This window comes from Psammomys obesus, unplaced genomic scaffold (genome assembly GCF_907164565.1).
Source record: "Psammomys obesus unplaced genomic scaffold, mPsaObe1.curated_primary_1811, whole genome shotgun sequence".
Lineage (NCBI taxonomy): Eukaryota > Metazoa > Chordata > Mammalia > Rodentia > Muridae > Psammomys > Psammomys obesus.
Genome location: NW_026596079.1, coordinates 29,340,680 through 29,368,562, shown reverse-complemented (window position 1 = coordinate 29,368,562; position 27,883 = coordinate 29,340,680). Strand labels below are relative to the sequence as shown.

At 35.0% G+C, this 27,883-nt stretch overlaps 1 protein-coding gene across 1 annotated transcript in view; it reads right to left on the bottom strand.

Moving 5' to 3' along the window:
- The window catches only part of Csmd3 (CUB and Sushi multiple domains 3), a gene marked incomplete at its 5' end in the record, with an annotated part of 1,006,505 nt that overhangs the window by 100,235 nt on the left and 878,387 nt on the right, over positions 1-27,883 (bottom strand). The window contains 6 exons of the mRNA XM_055626685.1: positions 403-591; positions 5,208-5,321; positions 6,796-6,876; positions 21,170-21,315; positions 22,145-22,322; positions 23,444-23,632. Of these exons, the coding sequence (XP_055482660.1) occupies positions 403-591; positions 5,208-5,321; positions 6,796-6,876; positions 21,170-21,315; positions 22,145-22,322; positions 23,444-23,632 (897 nt within the window). The remainder of the gene's footprint in view (positions 1-402; positions 592-5,207; positions 5,322-6,795; positions 6,877-21,169; positions 21,316-22,144; positions 22,323-23,443; positions 23,633-27,883) is intronic.

Sequence of the window (27,883 nt, the reverse complement as noted above, 5' to 3'; positions counted from 1 at the left end):
TATAATATAATATAATATAATATAATATAATATAATATAATATAATAATGTAATATGATATAATATAGATATAAATAAATAATTATATCTCCATTTATCTCCAGTGTTCGCATGTTTATTATAGTATTAAATACTGGAGTTTTGTTATGCACAACATACCTTATCAGTAATAAGGAAAACCTAATACAAAATTATTTTACTAAGCATTTTAATGTTTTTTTAAAACTGCAATTAGCAACTATTGAGCTATCTACATTCTTCATATAGAATGAAGTCTGTGTAATTTAAGAGTATCTATAGGATAGCAATGACAGGAGCAATTCTTTGTACTGAACATACATATGTGCAGTTAGGGTATTTGAACTAAATTTCTGAATATCCAGTAATATAACCCATGGTTACCATCAAACACCTGAAGAACATCAAACTCCTTTTCTGTCTGGAAGAATTCTACAAACATGCTGATATTATAACCCTTTTCCACTGAGATACTCCAGGAACACATCTGTAGATTTGGGTAACTGTCAGGATATCCAGGACTCAGTATGACTCCTGTAGAATCCAGTCGTAATTCATTGGCGGGACAGAGCACTGTGGGAGGAAAAAGGCATCATTACAAATCTTTTGGAATTTAAACAAAAACTTTATACTTAACTATAAAGAAGATGATAGCTGAAATTTGTGTTAAGTAACAGTTTACATACTTCATAATTAAAATATGAAATATTTCAAAATACTATAAATGTATAGTTTTGTTTCTTTTTAACACATTGAAAGTGCACTTCTTTATGAGAAACGGTTAAATAAAAATAACATTATTTATTTCCTTTTACTTCTTCACATTTTCGTAATTATTCTTGCACTCTTGAATACTCCCCTCTGTCTCACTTATCTATCTGTTAGTCCCATACTTTGATCTCCTTAATTTTAACTCATTCTCTTTTCATCCTAAATTTTCAACTGACTCTGTTTCACAGGCCAACAATAAATTTATATGCTTTCAAGACTTATTTCATGCAAAGATATTTCTGGTCTCAGGAAAGTAATTAATCCATAAGGGTTTATACAGTTCCCAGACACCTGTTACCCTGCAGCTACTGGAGTTAGCCCCAGTCCCAAATGTTGGGTAAAACACAAATTCTTACTCCATGTTGATTCTGGTTCAATATAAGACATGCCAAGAAAAACAATACAACATAACTATGATCTATTTCCCCACTTTCCAAATGAATTTTATTTCTTGGGGTTATATCATTTGAATATTAAAAAAAAATTAGTTCACATATCTATTTTAATTTAGGTTTCAAAATATAGAATAGATAAGTGATCAGGCATTTGTTACTCCAAACATGTCATATAAAAAATTAAATAAAAAAACATCGTAAGGTTTTCATTGAAGAATTGTTCACTAGAATTCAAACTGCCCATAAATAAATCCATATGTATCAAACATGATTAAGGCTAGTGTAAACCCAGAACTTTCTATTAAAATGGAAGGCATAATTGCAAACTGACCTGCATAACTCTGTTAAATGTTTTAAACTTTAGGCTGTATTACACTTCTAGTGTTTTCATGGAGAACATTTTAGCCATCAAGGGAACATTGAAAAGCATAATTTTTAAGGTATTGATAGATTGGAAATAAATCACATGCCATTTCCTGTTTCAACTAGCATCCACAAATATTTACAATTTTGGCATGAGATCCTACTTGTTCAAATTAGTTAGGTCATAATCTTAATAATCTGTTTAAATAAAGTGTGTTTGAAAATATCAAATATAATAAATGAAATTACCTCAAAAAATAAATAACTTACATATTCATAGTTTTCAGAGTGCAGTTTAATATTTTACACAATTAAATATTTTGAATTAATGTTTGCAAATAGTGCAAGATTAGAAAAATATAAAATGAATTATAAGAATGTAAAGTTACTTTTTTATTATTGTTATTATTATTATTTATAATTTATTCACTTTGTTTCCCACTTGTAGGCCCCTCCCTCATTTCCTCCCAGTGCCAACATCCTACTCTCTTCATCTCCTGATTAAGGGAAATCTTCCTCCCCTACTCTTTGACCCTAGCCTATCAGGTTCTACCAGGACTGCCTGGATCTTCTTCCTCTGTGGGCTGGTAGGCCACTCCACTAGGGGAAGTGAAATAGGAACAGACAATATAGTTCATGTCAGAGACTGTTACTTCTTCCTTACTAGGGAATCGACATGCAGATTGAGCTGTCTATGGGCTACATTTGAGCAAGAGGTCAAGGTCCTCTTCTTGCATGGTCCTTGGTTGTACACCAGTCTCTGCAGTAACCCTTGGGCCAGCTTTTTGTTTTTTTGTTGTTGTTGTTGTTGTTGTTGTTGTTGTTGTTTTAAATTGGTCTTCTTATAGAACTCCTGTCCCCTCCAGGTCTTTCTATTTCCCCACTTTTCCATAAGACTCCCTGTGCTATGTCCAAAATTTAGCTGTGAGTCTCTGCATCTATCCCCTGCTGGGTGGAGTCTTTCAGAGGACATCTGTGGTAGGAACTAGTTCTGTTCCCTCTCTTCTACAGCTTCCGATGCCTATCATGTTTTCTATTCTGAATGAGAATTAAGCATCATCCCTAGGTTCCTCGTTGTTGTTTAGCTTCTTTAGGTCTGTAGATTTTAGTATTTTATCCTATATTATATGGATAATGTCCGCTTAAAAGTGAGTATATGCCCTGTGGAGAACATAATTAATTTAAAAGAATATGGTACAGATTAACCTTCATATTTTTGAAAGTTACTATAAAATATAGTAATAAATATATTACTGTTAAGTCTAAGTAAGATCTAGGGTTGAATATGAAAGTAATGCTGCCTTATTTTTAGAAAAATATAACATCATTTATAAATTGACTGAAAACAATAGATCTAAAAGGGATGAATTCTTTGGTAAGTTTGTGAACTGTTTTATCAGGGTTTTTTGTTTTGTTTTGTTTTTTTGCTTAAATATCTTGTCAACTGATTCATAAAGAAACTTAATAGACTTATTCTAAAGGATGACCAACTAACTTTAGTTAGCCTCTAAAATGTTCTGTGACTAGATGTTAAACTTTTTTCCCTGTCTTTACAGAAAACAGAATAAGAATAAGACAGAAGAGTTCTATAGTAATTAGTCTACAGAAAAATTCTGATTTTAGAGCTAAGACACTGTGATGCTTATGTATCAAAGTCAGTTAAATGTTGTTTGTTTGGTTTGGTTTGGTGTGTGTCTGCAGAATCCTCATATTCTCATTCCTTTCTTAATTTATTTATTTTGTATTCACCTTACATTCTGGTTTTAGCCCCATCCCTTCTCTCCTCCCCATCCCACCTCTCTTCTTCCTCCTAGCCTATTCCTCAGAAAAGAGGTACTCCTTTTCCCATCCCCCTCAGCTCATCAAGTTGCATCAGGACTGAGCAGTCCCACCACGGAAAAGTGATCACAAAAGTTAAGGAAATTCCCAACTAATGTCTGGTCCAACCAAAGACCTACCCTATGGGAGAGTGCTAACCCCTGACACTTATGAAACATACTCTACTAAGCTTTCTGACTGAAGCCTGTCAGAGTTGTCCTCTGAGCGTGAACAGTGCCCAAAGTTTAGCTACGTCAAGATTAGCTATACCACTGCTACGAATATCTCCAAACTACACTCAAGTACACAATAAGGACATTTGCTCAGCCATGCTCATAGCAGCTTTATTTGTAATAGCCAGAAGCTGGAAACAACCCAGATGTCCATCAATGGAGGAATGGATACAGAAACTGTGGTACATTTACACAGTGGAATACTACTCAGCAATTAAAAACAAGGAAAATGGTGGGAACTAGAAAAGATCATTTTGAGTAAGGTATCCCAGAAGCAGAAAGACACACATGGTATATACTCACTTATAAGTGGATATTAGACATATAAGATAGGATAAACATACTGAAATCTGTAAACCTAAAGAAGCTAAGCAGGAAGGAAGACCCTGGTTAAGGTGATCAATCCTTACTCAGATAGCAAAACGGGACAGACATTGGAAAAGGGAGAAAACAGGGAACAGGACAGGAACCTACTTCAGAGGTGTTCTGAAAGACTCTACCCAGCAGAGTATCAAAGCAGATGCTGAGACTCATAGTCAAACTTTGGGCAGAGTGCAGGGAATCTTATGAAAGAAGGGCAGACAGAAAGACATCTTCTCATTCTTAACATGTAGTTAATAAGGAGTTCTACAGCTGATGATTAGAATACATTTTTTCTAATAAATGTAATTGTCATTGAATCCATTTTTTGGTGTTTTTTTTTTCTTTTTCTTTAACCTTGTAGAGAAAAACCACTTCATATAGGCTAAGCTGACTTCAGTCTAATTAAATCTCCAAAGAATGAAAAAAAAAGTTTGCACATCTGAGAAATAATTGGATTAAAAATACTGCATATCAATTGTATACCTCAGAATCACATTATCAGGTAAGTATTCAATGCTGGAATGACATATATTTTCTTTTAAATTTGGGCAGAGTGCAGGGAACCTTATGAAAGAAGGGGGAAATAGAAAGACCTGGAGGGGACAGAAGCTCCACAAAGAGAGCAACAGAACCAAGAAATCTGGGCCCAGGGGTCTTTTCTGAGACTGATTCTCCAACCAAAGACCATGCATGGATATAACCTAGAACCTCTGCACAGATGTAGCCCACGGCAGCTCAGTCTCCAGGTGGGTACTTAATAAGGGGAACAGGGACTTATCTCTGACATGAACTGATTAGCCTGCTCTTTTATCACAGCCCCCTTATGGGAGAGCAGCTTTACCAGGCCACAGAGGAAGACAATGCAGACAGTCCTGATGAGACCTGATAGGATAGGATCAGATGGAAAAGAGGACCTCCACTATCAGTAGGCTTGGGGAGGGGCATGGGAGGAGATGAGGGAAGGAGTGTGTGATTGGGAGAAAATGAGGTGGACTACATCTGGGATATAAAGTGAGTAAATTGTAGTTAATTTTAAAAAAATAAAATTAAAAAAGGAAAAAAAAAGACTTAAATACAAAACAAACATTTGAGAAACCAATAACCACAATGTAAATGTTGCTGTGGGTGTAATCCCTGCCCTCACGAAGCAGGGGCACATGGACTCATGTGTGAGGCCCACCTGGACTATATAGCAACCTTGTCTCAAAAAAACGTAAATTAGTAAATAACTGTGAAACAGCCATACCTTGACATACTGGAGGTGCCCCATCCATCTGGAGTCGCTCTCCTAGTCTACATGTCAGAATTGCATTGCCAACGAGTGTAAACCCTGGAAGACACTGATATCTGATAATATCACCTGTTAACAAAAAGGAAAGGAGAGAGCCTTCAGACAGGCTGCAAAGTGTAGGTGAATAGCGTTACTCATTTTTTTTTATCAGTTGAAAAAATATTTAATTTTATGGATGATTATTTGATTGGATAGATGAGTCAACAGACAAAGAAAAAGTATTGAATAAAGCAATTCATTGACTTTTCAGAGTACAACAACTTGCCAATACTTATTGATGATCAATATTTTCTCTGATCAATGAAAAAAATATATAACTACATCCAATTCTGAGATGTAATGATTCCATAATGTTTATACCATACATTTTAAGAATTACATTATATAATGAATAATTATTTCCTTTTTGTTCTCAAGCCTTAGCCCTATTAAGAATTATATACATAAAATAATATGAACTGGGACCTTCCAATTCACTGGAAATTGAAAGGAATTAAATTTCATTTAAAGATGCAGTAATATGAATGATTCCTAGATATTTTATTAGACACTTGTTTTTTTTAATTTTTTATTAATTACACTTTATTCATTTTGTATCCCCCCATAAGCCCCTCCCTCCTCCCCTCCCGATCCCACCCTCCCTCCCCTTTCTGCATGCATGGACTCCCCAAGTCCACTGATAGGGGAGGTTCTCCTCTTCTTTCTGATCTTAGTCTATCAGTTCTCATCAAAAGTGGCTGCATTGTCCTCTACTGTGGCCTGGTAAGGCTGCTCCCCCCTCAGGGGGAGGTGATCAATGAGCAGGCCAATCAGATTATGTCAGAGGCAGTCCCTCTTCCCATTACTATGGAACCCACTTGGACACTGCACTGCCATGGGCTACACCTGTGCAGGGGTTCCAGGTCATCTCCACGAATAGTCCTTGGTTGGAGTATGAGTCTCTGGGAAGTTCCCTGTGTTCAAATTATCTTGTTCTGTTGCTCTCCTTGTGGAGTTCCCGTCCCCTCCAGCTCTTACTATTTCCCACTTCTTACATAAAATTCCATTCACTCTGCCCATCAGTTGGCCACTGTTAAAATACCTTCTTTGTAAACATTGGAAAAACAGGGCTTGAGAGCACATCAATCACGAATAAAGGCAGAAGCACACTGCTGTTCCATTTTTCATGATGGATACCACCTACATAGAAGCTGTTGCCACAAGGAAATAATTTGGCTTACATAGCTATGATCCTTCAAACTAGTCAGATTTTTATAAGATTATTATCTATTGTTTATTACTAAGGTATCCAGGCATAGGCCATGAAATTTCATCAAGCACACAACACAAAATTAATACAGCCAAGACAAACACCATTCACATATTTTGTTCACTGTTTCTTTTCTTCTTCTTCTTCTTTTTTTTTTTTTTGATTGTTTTATCTCCTTCATAATCTCAACAAGTCCTACAAACTACAGGCTCTTATGACTGAGCTTTTTTTTCTTTGTAATAAAGATAGTTCTGCTTTGAGTGTATTCATTGGAAGTAACTTTAAAGACTTTACCTATTTCAAATTCATCATCTTCTGTCAAAATTTCTGCGTTAGGTACAGGTGGTGGAGGTTGGCACACTCTTAGTTGGTAGGCTACAAAAATAAACAATATTTGTTTAGTCCTTTATGAAAAGCTCCATGCTTGCACATACATAAAAACTATGCCATATCTTGAAAGAATAAAATGTAATTTTAAACTTTCAATGTTTTTAAACTACAGTCAAGAGAGAAAACAATTACTTCTTTAATTGTTATAATATTTTTTTACTTATACGGTATATCTGTCCCCTCAATCAGGTTAGACAGTTTGTAAAATATTGTCAGCTTTGTTGTTGTTGTTTAAAAACATGCATTGTGTCTTTATTTATTCAATAATTCTATTCTCAAAGTTTATCACAGAATTCCTTCCACTTAGGAAAGTCACTGACATCAAATGACAGCTCACTGTGTCATACCTTTCCAGCAAAATTATAAACACTTTGCTAATATTACCTCAACTGACCATCACACACATTTATATTATAAATATGTAATTATTTCTATAATAATTTCTATTTTACCAAAGAGAAAACTATTAAAAGGGGTTAAAATGTACTCAAACCACAGAGATATTATGTGACTGAGCTCAGTGTGAACCTACTTCATCTAACTAAAGAATATTAAATCATCCTGGAACTTTAGTACTAATTAGTAACATGTGTGTATATGGGATATGGTGTTTCCAATTATCATCATGGCTTTTAAAATCATGATCCTGACTTAAATTGATATTTGGCTTATTTAAAAACAGTGTAAATGTCACTTACTTCAACCCTCATAAAAACTAATTCAAAATTACACCTATAATACCACTATTTTATTAATATTTGTTTTCCCTAAATTTTTTTCAAAGATACTAAATTGTTACTCATTTGAGAAACAAGTTTGCAGCTGAGACAAATGAATATGTTCTACAAATGTTAAATTTTCCTACTTAAACTGAAAAGAAAGGCAGATAATGTTACATTGAGAATATACTAATTTATTTAGCATGGCTGGTACAGGGAAAAATGAGAACATATGTCAATTTCGGCTTTGTCAAAGCCTATGGTTCAATAATGCACCAAAAAAAAAATGCACCTATTACAAGAGTATTACTGGAGAACTGAGGAACACCAACTAGACCAGTTGAGAAAGACTCCTCCTATAAGAGCAAATTACTATAATAAATGCTCATAACAAGTAAGGCTTGTCCACCTAAGAAGGGTTACAACACAGAGAGAACATTTCAGATTCAGGAAGGAAAAGGAAAAGAAACCTCAAGCACCAACTTTAGTGATGGACTCTTGTTGATTCATCAGCATCTAACCAAAAGGCATTTATAAAAGATTAATTGGCTACTCAATATCCAGGTTAGTAAGGACAGGAAAAGACTTGGTAAAATACACTCAGATGAACACACACACACACACACACACACACACACACACACACACACTCACTCACACACACACACACACACACACACACACCAATGGAGAATGACAGAGTGGCTTCAGTAAATTGCTATGTGTACTTCAAAAGTCTTGCTGCCAGTACTGTAATCTGTTTATAAAATAACTTGTAGGTCAGGAATATTTTTTAAGTAAAATACTACATACACAGAGAAAATGTGATACTAAAGAATAAAACAAAGAAAATAATGTGTTGACAAGAAAGAGGAGGGTAGAAAACATACTCAGAATATTTTTTTTAATTTTAGTGAAAAATTACTAGAAAGTTTGAAAAGTGATTTCTGAATTTAGATATTACAGGGGCATTGTTCTAGAAATAAGAGGTAAATGTAAGGAAATAATGAGGAGTCTTAAAATATAGAGACAAACACTAAACAGAGAAACCCTTATGAGTCTTAGAAAAAATTAATTGAACCTAATGCAGAAGAGAGATCAACTCAGAAAACGTAGAAATATGAATATAAGTCCATAAAGCTGATTCTTCTTTTTTTTTTGTAAATTTATCTTCAATTGATGAGGCAAAAAATTATTATTTCACTGTTTTAAGGAACTATAGCTCATTCTAATTCATGAAGTATACTCTGTCATTCATGATATGTGGCAAGTTTTAGTTGTTATTGTTGAATAGATGAGATGTTGAAGATTATTATCAATGAGGACCATGTTATTTCCACAGCTCCACATAGATACTATGAACCTAAAATCTGCCTTGGTCTCTGCTGTTTCCAGATTTCTTCTAACGATTCATCACAATCCTAGAAGCTAAGTAATCACAACATGGCCATGTAGTGTCTCTGGTACAATGTCCCTACCACTTTACTAAAAACAGTAATACTTTTATATGACTTATGGATGTGAATTACGCACAAAATTTCTTTTGAAGAAAGCTTTTCTATCTCCATCTCGGTGATTTCACTAATTCCTTTGACTTCATTTCTTTTCTGATTTTGTGTTTCAATTTTCAAATCTACAACAAACTAATGTTCTCTTCTACGACCTTATGTGAGTTTTTCTTTTACAATGTAAACTCAGATTTGCCAAACCACGTTATAGTAATAGTACAGCGTGTTATAGCACAATATACAATAGTACAATATAGTATAGTACGATACACAACAGTACACAGGGGCTGGTTGTGAGATGTAGTTTTATACATAAACTAGTCTAACTGGTCAATGTTTGGGTTTCCAGAGAGACTTTCAGTTACCTGAGGGAAGATACTTGTTTAACTGCCTTTTTGTACACTCGAGAGCAGCTGCCTGTTACTATGTCTGAAATTCCACAAATATGTGCTAAATGAATGTAAAGTTGTGGGTTTTCTCAAGATGCAAGAAGTCTCTAAACAATTATTCTTTTCTTAAATGTCTCCTATATTTGAAATATAAAATGAGGACACAGTGGAGGCAGCGTGGGTGAGAAAGCACCTGAGGTGGAAGCTAAGTAGGATCTGCCTGGGAAGCTATCCATGAAGAAACTGTAGAGTTCTGTAAGAAATAGAGGTTGGTGACGATAGAAGAAATCAGCTTCATCTGTTTGTCATTTGACATTGAAACAAAATCAGCAAGTAATAGGAAGCTTACAAGACATGTTTTTACTCAGTTTCTAATTATCTGCTCCTTAGAATAATTCTTGAATGTGATGATCTTGCTGACAATATCTCAGTGTAGACATATACCTTTCTGTTCATGCTATTCCAGGTTGAATGATGTGCTTCAAACTAGCATCTTTCTTGGAATCTCAGAATGTGGTATGAAAAGGAGTGATTGCAGACATAGCCAATTACGTTCCTTTATTGTTGAATTGGAGTGAATCTTTAATGTAGTGACTAATATCTTTATAAAAAGAAATGATAGACACAGAGGCATGGCCATGCTTTGGTAGTAAAGAGACTGTAGTAATTCACATAAAGGTAAGAATACAATACAATGATTATAGACTGATCCCCAAAAGGGAGGAGACAAGAAGGGGCCTCATACAGCCTTTAGGGCAGCATGAAAATATTTAAACGCAATAACTTACTTGGCGTCCTCTCCCACCTTCAGGGAATGGCTTTTCTGCATCATTTAATAATATGTACTTTTTCATGCAATAACAATTTATGGAAGATAAATGATTAATTTGGGGGAGTACATGAGAATATTTGGAATTAGATGAGGGAAGAAAAAACATAATTTTTTGAGGGGGGGTGCATTTTATTATGATTTTTAATATTAATTCATTTATTTACTTTACATCCTATCATAGTCACCTCTCACCCCTCTCTTCTCCCTGCTTCTCTTTCACACGTGTTCACTAACATGCATTTACACAAGCACGCACATTTCCCCACACACAAAAATGAACACATTTAGTCTATTTATACAATTCAAATTTTATCTAAACTAGAAAACACTTCCTCCCACAATTGCAGAAGAATAAACAAGAGATGGAGCAAATTTTCCGAATTCCATATTATTGATTTACAATAAATACACATTGACAGTCATGGGCTACAGAATGACTTTATAGTCTGCGATAAGGCGTGCTAATTGCTTTTATTATTCCCAGTTCCTCTTTTGAGATATCTGCTTTAATTCCTCTGAATCCTCTAGGGAGCCTTTTATTTGATATGCAGTTCTTTACCCATATCTTCATTGAGGGAAACTTTGCTAACCTAAGCTTTAAGACCATAATACTGAACAGTGTTTCATAATTCTGTATTCTTCTGACCTTACTTTTTCATACATTAGTTCCCGCTTCATAAATAGCTTATATGAGAATATTTACATTTTGTAAAGTACTTACCATAGCTCATTTTGCTGTGCATCAAGTAAGTTATTACTGAATAGCTACTATGTTTCATATTTAATGAGAGATTAGAAAAATACATGAAAAATACATATAATCATTCTCTTATACACATAGATAGTGGATGAGAAAGATATGATACAAACAACTAATGGGTAGAATTGTCTAGCTAAAGCAAAATGTATGTGTGGTTGTGTGGTGTCGGTGGTGGTGGTGGTGGTGGTGGTGTGTGTGTGTGTGTGTGTGTGTTTGTATTGGGAAGTAAGAAAATACTAAGAAGAACAAATGTCACAGAGAAGAAAATATATTTAGAAACAAGAAAATAAGTATGGTAATTGGGAATGAGTTCATGTCACAGACAAACACTGCTCTCTTTACTAGGGAATGCACATGGGGACTGAGTTGCCCATGGGCTACATCTGAGGAGGGGGTCTATAGTCCTCTCCATGCATGGTGCTTGGTTTATTCATCACTCTCTGCAGGAAACCCTGATCCCAGATTTTTTGGCTGTTTGTCTTCTTGTCCCCTCCAGGTCTGTCATCTCCCACTTCTTTCATAAGATTCCCTGCACTCTGCCCCAAGTTTGGCTATGAGTCTCAGCATCTGCTTTAATACCCTGCTGGGTGGAGTCTTTCGGAGGCTTTCTGTGGAAGTCTCCTGTCCTGTTACCTGTCTTTTCCTACTCTAGATGCCTATCCTGTTTGCCCTTCGGAATGAGGATTAAGCATCTTACCTAGGGTCCTCCTTGTTGTTTAGCTTCTTTAGGACTATAGATTTTAGTATGTTTATCCTATATAATAATATGAGATCTATTGGCTTAAAATTTAATTTTATGAACTCATTACAGCTTCAAGAAAAAAAGAGAGTTTTAGCAATACTATTAAATTTTACCTTTCGGAGATGAAATTGACATGGAGAATCAAAAAATCAATGTACAACTAGTAACTATTTGGTGAATGACTGAGTTCAACACAATTTAAAGAAAAAGAGTAAGGTATGCTTGTGCATACCCACTTTCACACAATAAAGAAGGAGCTATTTAAACATTCAGGCTTGGTAGAAAGATGTCCTAGAGGCCTAATCAACACCTGAAGAATAATTGATATTTGATGGTTGTGAGCAGAAAGAGAGTCAGTTTTTTGTTTGATGGATACTCATAGGTCACTCTTGCATAGTGCATGACCCCTCACCCAAGATCATATGAGCATCCTTGATTGAGTTCATATGTTTTAAAAAATATACAAAATTGAAAGGGAACTGTGTTGTTGTGGAGCCCAGGAGAAATTAGAGGGAGGAAACAGGAGATGGATATGAAAAAATTTCATTGTATACATGTATAAAATTTTCAAACAAAAATTTAAAAATTAAAAAAAAATCCATGTCTTGGTTTTCATATTTATAAAATGTATAGAAAACTGAATGAATTAGAATGAAGAGAGAGACACATCATTTCAAAGAAACCTATATTTCTTGTCTGGTGAATATTAAAATCAGTATGACTACAGAAGTAATTTTTAAATTATAAGTCACATACCTTCCATATAAGGGATCCTTCCTCACCAAGATTGAAAACCCCATCAACCTCCAGTAACAGATGAATAGATTCACTCTGGCTCTACACTGGTCAATTCTCTTTAAAATTGCTGAGATGCCTTACTGCTTTACAGAGATTTGTAATATATCAAAATATATAATCCAGCAACACATTTTATGGCCAAGCATAACAAATGCATATTCTTCAGTCCTAAAACTCTTAGCACAGCATTGCAAAATAAAGGCGCAAAAATATTAATTTTCATGCTCAAAATGTTAAAAATGTTAAATTTCTGAGATCCTCTGAGAGTTATAATGTCTTTCTGGAGACATTGTAAGAAAACAATCATGGTTTGAAGAAGAAGTTCATGAGTGCAAGAGAATCTTTGCCAACTATGTATCTAACAGAGGATTAATACATAGAATAAAGAACAACAAAAAAAAGGAATCAAGAACTTATAAAAAACTATTTAAAATGAGTTGTATATATAAGCAGAGAATATTCTATATAATAAATAGAAATGTCTGAAAAACTTTTAAAAAGTGTTCATCTGGGGTCCATGAAAATGACCAAACATTCCAGGCTATAGCAAAGGCTATTAAGTATTCACCACAAATTGATGGTAATATTCCATTGCTGAATACAACTCTTAGATAGGTCATTGAATATTAGGAAGTCAACATAGAGCCTTCACACCTACTGACTAGACTTCATGGTACTGGAATACATCTGCTCCCAGGCAGAGAACAACCAACAAATTAGCAACAAAACCTGTAATCTCCCTTTGTTCGTTGTCTGAAAGATATGATGGTGTGATAAAGGCACATGTTATCAGAATAAACAACCACTTTCTGATTGACTTTAAGGACCCCTCCTGGAGGTGAAATCTGACACTGCTCATTTGGCCAAGAATCTGAGATATACCACATGGACTTGGGGGAAAACCAAATTTTATTGTTCTGCTAAAGGTCAAAGCAATGAACACACTCATTAACAATGGTCTGCTGTACTCATAGATTAGTGCCTTGCTCAGCCATCATCAGAAAAGCTTCCTTTTGAGGAAACAGGAATTAACACAGAAATTTACAACTTGACAGTGTGCAGAGAGTGAGAGATTTGGAAATATTCAGATCTAAATAGTATGTCTTCATCAAACTTGCATTCTCATAGATGTCCAGCCCAATCGTCATAAAAGATGCTTTTTCCAGCAGTTCTTGGGAACAGATACAGAGACCCACAACCAAAATAAGTAAGACCTGGGGGAACCAGGTGGAAGAAGGGAAGGACTGAAAGACCCAAAGTGGTCTAGACTACCAGGATAAAATGGCACACAGAATCAACTAAGCAGGGCTCACAGAGGTTCACAGAGACTGAAATGGCAATCATGGAATCTGCATGGCTCTACCCTAGGTCCTCAGTATCCATACTGTGCTTGTTTCGCTTGGGTTTTTTGTGGGACTCCCAGTAGCTAGAATAGGGGTTGTCTCTGAGTCTTTTGCCTGCTTTTGGGACCCTTTACCTTCATTGTGTTGCCTTGTCTAGCCTTGATATGAGGGTTCATGCCTAGTCTTACTGCGTCTTGTTATATCGTGTTCATTTGGTATACATGGGTGACCTGCTCTTTTCTGAAGGGAAACAAAGGAGCAATGGATCTTGGGGAAAGGAAACATGTGGGAGGAATTGGGAGGAGTGGAGAAAGAGGAAGTTACAACAAATATGTAATAGATGAGAGCAGAATAAATTTTAAAAAATAAGGAAGCTATTTATGATACCTCAACAATATCTGTGCTTGAATAAGACCTGGACAATGACAATACCAACAAACCTGCTGATGTAGATGCCAATCTACTTTCCCCTATACACATACAGGTTTCAAGCCTTTTACAGGCAAGAGACACTCCCCTCCATCTCCAGCATGTCCAATCTCACAGTCCCCTGCGAGGTCTGATAAATGAGAGAAACACCATTGCTGATTTGACTGCCTCTACAGGAACATTCAGAACAACATACCTATTTCTCAGTTCCAGAGAATGATAATAATATTCTACTCTTGTGCATCTCTTATTACTACTGCAGATTAACAAACTATGGGCCTAACCCCTGAGGCCTCAAATCCAATGTCTTATGGCAAATTGATGTCACCTATATCCCCCCAGTTAGGCAGACAAAAAAATATGTCTTTGTTACCATTGACACATACTCATATTTAATTAGGCTACAGTCAAAACAATAGCAAAATTAAAAAGCTTAACTCACCACATGCTTTCTACCTCTGCTGTCATGAGCATTCCCCAGCAGATAAAATCTGACAATGACCCCACATTTACTAGCTTTCAATTCAAAACCTGCTCACAATGAAAAATTGCCCACCTACAAGCAGAATTTTAATTCAGAATATGGCTACTCAGGCAAGAGATCATATCCAAAGACCTTCTAGTTTTATAGTTTTATATTTCAAGCTGCAATACAGACATGCCTTTTCAACCAAAAGACAGAGGCAAGTAGATCTTTGAGTTCAAGGCCAGCCTGGTATAGAGCAAGTTTATAGTAATGAAAAGCTTAGGTCCAGGAGTGATGGTACACACTTTTATTTTTTTGGTACACACTTTTAATCCCAGCACTCAGGAAACAAAAGCATACAGATCTCTGAGTTCCATTTCAAGCAGTGCAGTTCAGAGTGAGTTCAGAAGCTACATGGGTGAGTATGTATTGAGAATGAGTGAGTGTGAGAGAAAAATAAATTTAAAAAAAGGGAAGTTATTCATGATACCTTAACAATATCCCTGCCTGAACAAGACTTGGACAATGACAATACCAAAAAAATAATTAATAAATAAATAAACAAACAAACAAACAAATAAATAAATAAATAAATAAATGAAAAACAACAACAACAAAAAACATGCTGGTATGGAAGTACAAAGCATATGGAGCCCCAACTATAACACAAAGAATTACATGCAACTAATGACTGCTGAGACAGGGAAACTTAATCTTCCTCAGGGATCAGCCCCTAAACAGTTATCCAATAACAAGTTGTCTGCACTTAAATAATATTCAGACAAGCAGTACTGAATGGACTTAGTATACATGTACATATATATGCATATACATCTATCTATCTATATATGATGTACATGTGTGTGTCGTGAATTTGAGAGATGATGGGGGCATAGGAGAGGAGATGGAAGGAGAGGACATGGGAAGGAGGTTGAAAGATGAAAGAAAATGAGGACTGATGTAATTATATTTTAATCACAATTTTTATAAATATAGAAAATATTAATTATTCACCATCAAACTAAGACAGTTTTGATCCTTCACATAATGTATGTTCCAGTTACTGCTGAGAGGGATATGAAGGTCTATTACAAATATCACCAATGTAACATGGGTTTAAACTCATACTGTTTCTGAACTGAAAACAACATTATGTTTCTTTATTTGGGGCTTCATGAGAGAGGAAATTTGACCTGGAGTAGTGAGCAATGGTAGACAAAGCAACATTTGCAGTCACTGACAGAGCTGAGCAGTATAAGTAATGTCACCCAAATTTTAAATAGTTTGTTCACAAGTTTTAGTCCACACTTTTCATGGACTGCTCTAGTTAGAAACTTTCATAGTTATGACTATTAAGAGAAATGATGCATAGAATAGCTCTTTTTACGATTTTCAAATTCACAATTGATCTAAATCTCTATTCTCAAAAGAAGCATTTTGTTTGACATGTCATTCAGCTTTGAAACATCATTTTACTCTTTAACAACAACATGAAATCATTGTGTTCAGTGTTCCAGTATCATAGAAGATAGCTGTTATTTAAGTAAGTGCCTTGTTTGAGTATGCATATTCGGTTTCTAGCCCAATATATTTACTTCTTACAATTGCTTTAGAAATTGAATCTGGCCATATTTTTTGGTTATTTTTAATTCCCTATTTTCTTTGCAATCCAACATCTAACCCAATTCCAGAAAAAAAAAATGCCACATTTATCCATGTCTATTCAAGTGAGCTATTAGAGGCTGTTAGAAAAAAGAACACAGAACATGGGCAGATTGCCATTTTTTTCTCCAATCCAAAAAAAAAAAAAAAAAAAAAAGAAAAAATACACATTTTTTTCTCAACAAAAAAAAAAAAAAAAAAAAAAAAGCATAAGTACACAACCTTTTTGCTACATAAGACATACTATTCCTAATACATGATAAAAATAATGTTCTTTCTTTATTACAGACTCTAAGACCTGAGTTAGTTCAATGATGACTCACTTTGGGTCAAGTGTAATCATCTGTAGAAATGAGAAAGGTCTTGTGGGGCATTGATAATTATGTACTGAGTTTTGTAATTTTTAGTAGTATCGTTTTTTACATTATCTACAGTTGATTTAAACAGTTTCATTTGAAACCCAGTAAATGTTGTTGAATAAATGCTTATTAAATTGTAAAGAGGGTGGAAAATAGATAAATTCATATGCATATATTTATACACGCACATCACATTTTGGAGATAACCTGTTAATGAGTTAGTGTGAACCACAGGAATATTTCTGTAGTGCTTAAGTCACAATTGTCATTTCTGTACCTCATATTTGAGATAAAAACCTGCTTTCTCTCTGGATAAGGAAAACTGTCAGAAAGAGGAGTGAATACTAATCCTAGGCTTTAAGCATAAGAGGAGAATCTTCCCTGAGGAAGATGAATGAGGAAAAAAAATACTTTAATTAATTCTATGGAGAAGGAATCACAGAAAGCAATGCAAAGAAGGGTTTTGGGAGCTTTCGGAATTATCACAGGAAAATCCCAGTGTCTGTTGCATGGATAGACATCCTTTTACCCACATGGGTAATTGAAGGTATTGTGATGCAGCACTGAGTCCATTAAGGTCTGGAACAAAGGCCTCTGTTCTCTATGGTTGAGTTTCCTTGCCCATTAGCAGGTAACAGAGGACATTAGCAGTGACAGTGTTTTATTTGCAGTGCTCTACTTCTGCTCTCTATTCATTCGTCGCCACAGCTTGTGGGACATTTGCAGTAACATTCTATAGAGATCATTGCCTAATCACTTTAACCCACTGTGAATATTCAAAACTAAAATAAAAAATTGATATCTGCTGTCAGTTTGAAGCTGACTGATAGCTGATAGAAATTGTCTTCTATTAAATACAAGCATTTTTACTAAATATCAGACTAGGAAATTAATTGGCATTATTGAAGAAAGATGTACACAAGATCTTGCTATAATAGAATTATAAAACCAGAACACTGTTTAGGCCATACCACTTCAGCAAGCTTATTCTATATCACCTAACATGAATGAATATTATACCCATACCAATTATATATATATAAGCATGCATAAGTCCATACCAAATGGGACCTTGGAGCTAAAAGTAAAATTGTGCATATGCTCCCATCCCTAATCCAGAAGCTACCTCCAACTGATAATTACTTGCTAATGAAGATTTGGTTTTCTCTAACACTCTCACTGCGGGAAACAAACTACTTTTAAGTGTAGGCTGCATGCACAGCAGTATTTGGAACACAATATGATAAAATAATGACATTGTGTGTATGTCCCCTTTATGTATATAATATGGCTTTTGATTCTGGGTTTTTATGATATTCCAGAGTGTCTAACTATTGATCTAAACACAGGCTATTGGTTTTAGGATGTTTCCATTTCTTTCTCAGGCTGAATTTTTTTTCTAATTTCTGAGTATAAAATAATCTCAGTTTTTCATAGAAGACCATCTTACAGAGCACACAGTGGTTCCTCTTATCTGTGGCTAGAATTCCATACATTTATGAAAATGTACATACGAAAGGTTATATAATAAATGAAAAGTATGTCAGTCCCTGCATTTGTATTAGTTTCTGTTTCCTCGGGGGGGGGGGTCTTTTCCTTTTCTTTTTTTTATCACATTATTATTATATTCTATCATATCACATCATATTATTATCTCTTAAAAGCCTGTTTGTTTTCTAATTATACACAGAAAGGGGGTGGATCTGGTTGGGAAGGGAAGTAGGAAGGATCTGGTAGGAGTGGAGGGAGGAGAAACTTTATTTGGAATATTTTATATGAAAAAAATCTATTACAATTAAAAAGATATTACTGACATACTACATTTTTTTAAAACAGTATCACTATACAATCAATTCATTTTTTTTTTGAAAAAATGTTTTGTCTCTGACATGACCTCAGTGGCTGGCTCTTCGATTACCTTACTCTCAGGGATGCAGCCTTGCCAGGCCACAGAGGAAGATAAAGCAACCAGTCCTGATGAGACCTGATAGGCTAGGTTCAGATAGAAGGGGAGGAGGACCTCCCCTGTCAGTGGACTAGAGGAAGGGCATAGAGAGAGAAGAGGAAGGGAGGGTGGGACTAGGAGGAGATGAGGGAGGGGGCTTCAGCCTGGATACAAAGGAAATAAATTATAATAAATAATAAATAAAAAGAAAAATGTTCTAATCATATAAAAATGAATAATGACAATTCCTAGCTAGTATTACAGTAGTCTTTTTCTATTACTTGAGGGACATTTAGAGCACATTTAATACTCGCAGCCACAGTTTACTCTATACCAGATAAGTAGTACATTTCTATGCATATATTTATATGATAAAACAATGTGTATTAACAAAAACAGATTAATAGCACTAAATAATGCTACAAAATCCACTAATTATAAAATATCCTATAATTTATTTAATTTTTATGGATTAATTCTGAGGATTTTTCATTTATTATGAACTGAGTACAATAGACTATGCTTACATGAAACCATGAAATTCTAACCACAGATAAGATGGAATCACTGTCTTCTATATAGAAGATGGTCTTCTATAGTGCCCAGGGAGGAGGCTACAGCTGAGATACAAAGTGAATAAACTGTAAATCCTAAGTCAGTATACTCTACTACATATACCTGACTCAAACTCTAGCTAAAAACTCAAGCAAAATGTAGTTTATAAAGATACATGTGTACATTTTCATGTACGTGGACTCTTAAACCCACATTTGTATTCCATGTTCATTTGCACAAACATTTTGTTATCCATATGCTTCCAGAGTACTTGCATGCCTGACATTGATTTCTCTGACAATGCTTTAAATGGTTTCTTCAATTTTGTAAGAAGGTTGAAATCTCCACAGGTTTTTCTTATGCACAGTCAGAATCCATCAAGGAATACTACTTTCTACTTAGTACTTATTCAGGAATAACTATATTGGCAACAATATTCTTTTGTTATACCAAAAGTATAAATGTGTATAATATAATTCAACAAACAATTCATTATTTTATTTTATTTTCATCATTAATGGTTCTTACGTTATGATTATCTAGCAAGAAAATTATGTATTGTTTGAGATTGGTTATGGCTATATGCTCCCAGCACCACTGTTGCTACAGACCCAAAATGTGTCTGGAGACCATCTCACTTTCTAAGTAGTTATGCTACAGTGTAAGTGCAGCCCTGATATCTAGAGTCATTATGGGGAAAACTTGCTAGATATCACATAACTGGTACGTAAATATTCTCCAGGTGGTGTACCATAGTCAGTTCTCATTTTCCCCAGTCCATGTGACTGAAGTATGTTGAAGTCCATCATATTAGATAAACTTGGATTTTCAATAGCATAAACCTTAAGCATTTAATATGTCATTACTATGCATTAAACTATGACACACTAAGTCATATACTAATATAATGGGCAAGGCATTGTTCTTTGTCCAGTTTTTAAGAAAACTTTTACAAATTTAATTAAGTAGATTAATTGGTCCTTTGAAATGTTTTAACTTATTTTGACAATATTATGTAAAGCAGGATGGGTTTTTTAAGACCATGGTCATAGTACATAAGACATGCAATTATTATAGATAAACATCTCTTATTTAGAATGAATATAACTAATTTGAAGCAAACAAATATAAAAGGAGATTTGGGGGAAACATATAATACGTTCTCAAAAAGTTAATGTTCTGAAAGTAGGACCCAGAACAATTCTGTATAACCAAATAAAACTGAAGCTCCATAAGTAATTTCACAGGGATAAAAGCTATGAACTTAATGATCTGGAATCATCATCTAAAACTGTAAGATTCTTACACTATATGGTTTTGAAAAAATGAGAATAAATGAATGAGTAATGCGATCCAGAGCATAAAGATATTAGATGTTAATTTTAGAAATATTCACAGCAGGTTGACTAGATTAAACATTTTTTGTTGTTGTTGTTCAGAGAATCTATTGCTGTCTCCAAATTACATGCAGTAAAATAAGAACAGCTGGTTCTCTTTTATTGGTTTCCATACAAAATGATTATTTTCCACTGGGTAATTACTGACTGATTTATTTCCTATATCCATTTGCTCACACGTTAATGTCCCTAAGTGCTTAGAGTAGGTCACAGTTTGCAAGTAAATGTGTTTGAAATGCATAAGTTACACTTATGATCAATGTGTCAGACTTTTTAATACATTTTCAATCATTGTATAAAGATATATTACATTCAATTTTCCAGGACAATTTAAATGGAACCAAATGAAATAGAAACACTTAGATAATACCAACCATGATAACTGAGCACAAAGAAGCCACTTGTTGTGAAGTCACTGTGGAACTTGATTAGAATTTGATTTGAAGTGCTATATACTGATTCCAATGCAGTATTGCCACTGAATTGACCGATCTGGGGAGAATTTTGGTCAGGTCCATCCCTATTAGACAAAGGTTGGGGCAGGAGAGAATAATACTGATGTTTTATATGTATTTTTAAAAAGGTGTTGCATATAATCACATATTATTACATTAGGAGAAAAGTAAAATAATCTTTGAATCAAAATAATATTGGTATACCATTCACCTACACACGTAATAACATGCTAAAATATGAAGCATAAATGGTTTATGTTTTACCCAAACAAAATGCACTCAAAATAACTGTAATAAATTAATGGATTTTAGTTTCAACTGGTATTCAAAATCTCTTAAAGTTGTGATGTCTTCTGTTTCTTTGACAGCAATCTTGAGATCAGACTTAAAATTAATGCTTCTACAACACACGCAGTATTTATTTCTGTAATTAATTCAAAGAATTTCTTTATATTTTAACAAAGTTACTTCGTCTAATACAATAATAGTATAATTATTTTGCTGTACAATAATTTATTATGACAAGAATTTAATAGCCATATAATAAAATTATGATCTGAATAGATGATCTTAAATTTTACCAGATTTTATAAATAGAAGATGTTCTTAGATATACTCTGGCAATTGCCTGCTTTATGCATTTCCTAATAATGCCTTCACATCTTTTCTTTTGCCCATGAGGCTTTTGCTACTTCATATATTCTAAAATATATTTATTATATATGTCTTATTCTGAAAAAAATAAATCTCACAAAAAAATATACAGCCTCCCTCAATTACTATGTTAGTGGAATTATCTGATGGTAGTTTGTAATAGAAAACCATGGTTTATTTTCATTGTGACCTCATTTTCATTCATAATTTAATCAACTAAAAAGAACAGTACTGACTTACCATACAGTAATGAAGTCATATATGGGTTCTGTTTGAAGAACAGTGAAATTGATGTAGATTCCATTCCCAGGGGGCACTCTTACGAGCCAAAAGCAGTCTTGGAAGTTTGGATACTCATCAGGATATCCAGGAGAGTAAATGGTACCATTCATTGCAGTTATATTTCCACCACAAAGAGCTATGGAAAGCAAGAGATAGCATTTTTTAAATAACAAACTTGTACTAATGAATGATGAAGCTATCATACATTTCTGGCAGTTATAGGACATCTATTTTGTTTTACCTTAGTTGGAAAGAATGTAAAAAGTATAATCATTTTTCAAATAATTTCCACATGAGGTCTATGGCATATTTGTTTCTCTTGGTGATCACAAGGTTCATTACTCATTTAAAATAATATGCATCAATGGATACACAACTTTTCTCTCATAATATATATATATATATATATATATAGCCTATACATATTTTATTTTTTAATTTTTTTAATTTTAATTTTTATTAATTCATTTATTCACTTTGTAGCCCCTGGTTGCTCCCTTCCTTCTCTCCTCCCAATCCTACCTTTACTCCCCCTTCTCCACCCATGCCCCTCCCCCAGTCGCCTGATGGGGAGGTCTTCCTCCCTTTCCTTCTGATCCTAGTCTATCAGGTCTCATCAAAACTGGCTGCATTGTCCTCTTCTGTGGCCTGGTAAGGCTGCTCCCCCCTCAGGAGGAGGTGATCAACGAGCAGGCCAATCAGATTATGTCAGAGGCAGTCCCTCTTCCCATTACTATGTAACCCACTTGGAAACTGAACTGCCATGGGCTACATCTGTGCAGGGGTTCTAGGTTATCTCCATGAATGGTCCTTGGTTGGAGCATCAGTCTCAGAAAAGACCCTTATGCCTGGATTTGATTTTTAAATGTTTCAACAGTATTTTTATAGACTGGGAAGTCAAATTAAGTAGCTGTATCTTTATTTATCTTCTTACAGTACTGATGTTGAAAATATAAACACCCTCCTCCACTCACACATAAAAAAGTTCTAATGTGTCTAAGTTGTTAATGGTTTATATTCTCAGTGGAAGCTTAATATTGTTGCTATTAATATAATCTGTATTCAATGTGGGGTTTTTTTTGTTTTTGTTTTTTGTTTTTTTTTTCTTTTTGGCCTTTCAGGTTATTAAAAAAAAATCCTCAACTAAAAATAAAACGACACTATCATTCTATAGAGAATAAGACAAGCAAAAATGCCCCCCACAAGAAGCGCTGACAAATGCCATCATCTAAAATGTAGCCCCTTCTAAAAGCATACCTTCACACCTTGGCAGGGCACGGTTCCAGTTGCGACTGACTCCATGAAGACACGTGAGAGCGGAGTTGCCAACTAATGTGTATCCTGGGAAACACTCAAATGAAATGGTTTGGCCCACAGTAAAATCACTTCCAATTACAAACCCATTTCGAAATGGACGAGGATCAGGACAGCTTTGCAACTGATAGGCTGCGGAAAAAATGAGAAAGAACAGTTTTGTTTTTTTTTTTTTTTTTTTTCCTGAATTGTATAGACCATAAATTTCTAACTTAGTAATCAGTAGGATACTGTTTAGGTTAGTTACTGCATAAATAGTAATCTGGGCTTACGGTAACAGCTATCAGAGGAAGAGAATGGGAGTTTTTTCTCATCTGTAATTTTCATATTTAAAATAATAATTTATAAAAATGCATCAGCTGACTTACCCGCTGGTGCAATTTTTCTAAATTATGAACATGAATAGAGATGCAAATTCTTCCTACAGCCACAATTTTAATCGAACATAATGGGATCCTCTAAATAGAATGTAACTGCTTCTTGGTTATGCCACTTTTACATAGAATAAAAAAACAGACAAACAAACAAAAAAACTACACACATGTAAGCCTAAATTTCTGTCTCTTGAATTTTAAAATATTTTCTCAAATAAACAACCTGAAATAACTCTTCTAAACTTTAAATTTTGATTACTGTGAGTTTTTAATACTTAGATGCATGTTCTCACTCTCTTTTTAATTAAGATAATGTTGCATATTTGTTTGTCATTGATTGCAGAGCCATCATAATTTCCTTCCAAACTATAGGTGCTTTGTAAGCAGTATTGAATACATTTTATAATTATGAACTTCATAAATTTCTAAAGCTATTTGAAGCTTTGTTATTAAGAGTTGGCAGTTCCTACATTGTGATTCATATCCATTGGTAGCATAAGTCTCAAGGAACCCAATACACTTCCAGCTATGTCCTGCACCAGGCACTCACATGGCTCACATATGTACAGGTAAGCAAAATATTCATAAACACAAAGTAAATGTTCAATTATATGTCTAGAGTATACCACATAATGGCTCTGGGTTTTCTAGTAGCCCAGAAGAGAAAAAAAAATTATCTATTTTTGAAATAATTAATTTCTTCAAGATTAAAGCTAGTTCTATATTTCATAGAGATCCTGAAGTGTTCTATTGGTGTAAGCATCTAACATAATTCAATAAGCAATACAAAGACCCCATTTCCAAGACATACTTCTAAAAATAACGTAGATTCATGGTATTTTTAATAATTAGGCAGATATGCAACAGAATTTTAACATTTCCATCCCTTTCATTCATTATAACCATTTTGTATAGATTATCATTTTAGATTTATAAGAACAGAAGTAATATAAAATAATAAGTAAATATCTTGAGTAATTATTCATGATATATATAATGATATATACTTTACAATAATTTTAAAGCATGAAATTCAACTTGAGTTTTCTAGAATATTCTACCCATATCTATTTTATGTTAATGGAGAAATGAGCAGAGGGCCTAGACTGCACTAGCTTAAACAGGGATTTTCAGGAATTGGGTCTAGCTCAACTTCAACCTAAAACCTTCCTCAATGGAAATAAAGACACTGTTCAACATCATTTAATGTTTTCATGAACATAGGTCTAATGTAATACAGCCATCAACATGTTTATTTTAAATCATTCTGGCAATACAAACAAAAGTGATTACGCATTATCATTATGTATTATATACTATTATTTTATTATATGTATGCCTTAAACATAAACTTATCTTAAAATAATTTCAGGTATACAATGGAATACTACTCAACTACTAAAAACAAGAAAATTATGAAATTTGCAGGCAAATGGATAGAAGTAGAAAAGATCATCCTGAGTGAAGTAACCCAGAAACAGAAAGACATGCACAGTTTATACTCACTTATAGGAGGATATTAGACATATAATATCTGATAAATACACAAAAATCTGTAAGACCTAAAGATAATTCTAAATGCTAATAGGACCATAGGGAGTGTTCTTTAATCTGAATCAGAATGGCAAACAGGATAAACACCAGAAGCAGTGGAATTGAAGAAAGAAGTTGGGAGCCTACTATAGAGGGTTCTCTGAAAGGCTCCACCCAACAGAGGATCAAAGCAGATGCTGAGACTCACAGGCAAATTTTGGGCAAAGCATGACGCTCATGGAAGAAGACAGGGTGGGGATAGAAGGACATGGAGGGGACAGGAGCCTCACAAGAAGACCAACAAAAAAAATAAATCTGAGCCCAGGGGGTCCTGCAGAGACTGATGAACCAACCAAGGACCATACATGGAGAGGACCTAGAACCCCTGGAAAGATGTAGCCAAATGACAGCTCAGTCTCCATGTGGGTTCCCGAGTATGAGGAGCAGTGGCTGCCTCTGTCGTGAATTTGGTTGCCTACTCTTTGATCACTTGCCCCTGGAGATGCAGTCTTAACATGCCACAGAGGAAGAGGATATAGGCAGTCCTGATGAAACTTGACAGGCTATAGGCAGATGGCAAAGGAGGAGAACTCTGCCTTTCAGTGGACTGGGGGAATGGGATAGAGGGGAAGCAAAAGGAAGGGTGGGACAGGGAGGTGTTGAGGAAGGGGGCTTCAATCAGGAAAGATAATGTGAAAAATAAATAAAATTAAAATTAAAAAAATAAGTTTATGTGTAATGTAAGATGAATGAATTTTCAACATTCAGCTTCATTGTAAATTAAAAATTTATTCACAACATCTAGCTTTCAATTCTTAAATTATGTTGTCTTAATTTAATTATTATTTTGAAAAACTAAAACTTTAATTTTAGGGAGAGATCCAAGATGGTGGCATGGATCATACACTGCGTCTGATCAGCAGGACTGTACACGAACCAACAAACCAAACTGTGGGCCCCAAAACACCAGCAACTATATTTCTCAGGGAACAGGAAACGCCACTGTGAGGTAAACAATTGGTTACTACCAGGTCACCCAGATAACCCCGAGAGAAGTTTCTGGCTTCCCGAAGGCAAGCAGTCTGCAGAGGCTAACCACAAGCCTGCATGCTGTGCTCACCAACAAGTGGATACCTTTTGGGTACTGGAGTTGGGGGCAGGGCATGCACCTCCAACCTCAGGTCTCCTGACACCTGTGAGCCACAGAAACAGTGCAAAGCTCAACCTGTCCCACTAGGGAGAACAACCAAACCTTTGGGGTCCCTGGTTCTCCAAGATGGCTGTGCCCAGCAAACACAGTGTCTGAGCACAGTGGCTGGACAATTGCAGATTATTAACCACAGATCAAGAAAATCAGTGGGTGGACAGCTGTCTCCTGGACTTCCCCTGGTCAGAGGAGAGCCCCTTGGCTCCTGAGAAGGTGAGTTAGTCCACAGGATCATATACCTGAGGAGAACCACAACGATTCCCTGAGAACCACCCACCAGTCAATGACCATACCCACATATCTGAGGAGGGCTCCTGCAGGAACAACCAGCTTCTTGTTCAGGGCTATTCCTACCCTGCCCCACCCTGCCCCCTCCAGGACTCCAGTGGACACCAGAAACTACCAGCCAAAGTGAGGAACAACCAGACGGCTAAAGGCAAGCTTAAAAACACAAGAACTAAAAGCCAAAGCAACATGTCATCTCCAGAACCAAGTTATCCCAAGGCAAACAGCTTTGGATATATTAACACAACTGAAACACAAGACCTGAAATCTATGCTTATGAAGATGATAACAGAGGAAACAAATAAAATCTATAAAGAAATACAGAGAGATACAGTCAGATTGAAGCCATTAAAGAGGCCTAAAAAGAGGAAATGAAAAATCGTTCAAAGAAATAGAGGAAAAACAAACAGGTAAAGGAAATTAATAAATTGGTTCAATATCTGAAGATGGAAATTGAAACAATAAAGAAAGCACAAACTGAGGCAATCCTGGAAAGAGGGAATGGAGAGAAGAAAACAGGAACTACAGAAATAAGCTTCTTCAACAGAATTCAAGAGATGGAGGAAATAATCTCAGATGTAGAAGATACAATGGAAGAAATTGATGCATCCATCAAGGAAAAATGTTAAATCTAAAATAATCCTGACACAAAACATCCAAGAAATTAAGGAGACCATGAAAAGATTAAACCTAATAATAGTAACATCAAGATACTTTATGTAGTTTTTGGTTATTGTTGTTTTTTCATAGCTGTAGTGAAGGGTGTTGTTTCCCTAATTTTATTCTGAGCACGTTTGTCTTTTGTATACAGGAGGGCTACTGGTGTTTTTGAGTTATTTTTGTATCCAGCCACTTTGCAGAAGATATTTCTCTGCTGCAGAAGTTTCCTGGTAGAATTTTTGAGTCACTCATATCATCTGTGAATAAAGATACTTTGACTTTTTCCTTTCCAATATGTATTTCCTTGATCACCTTTAGCTGTCT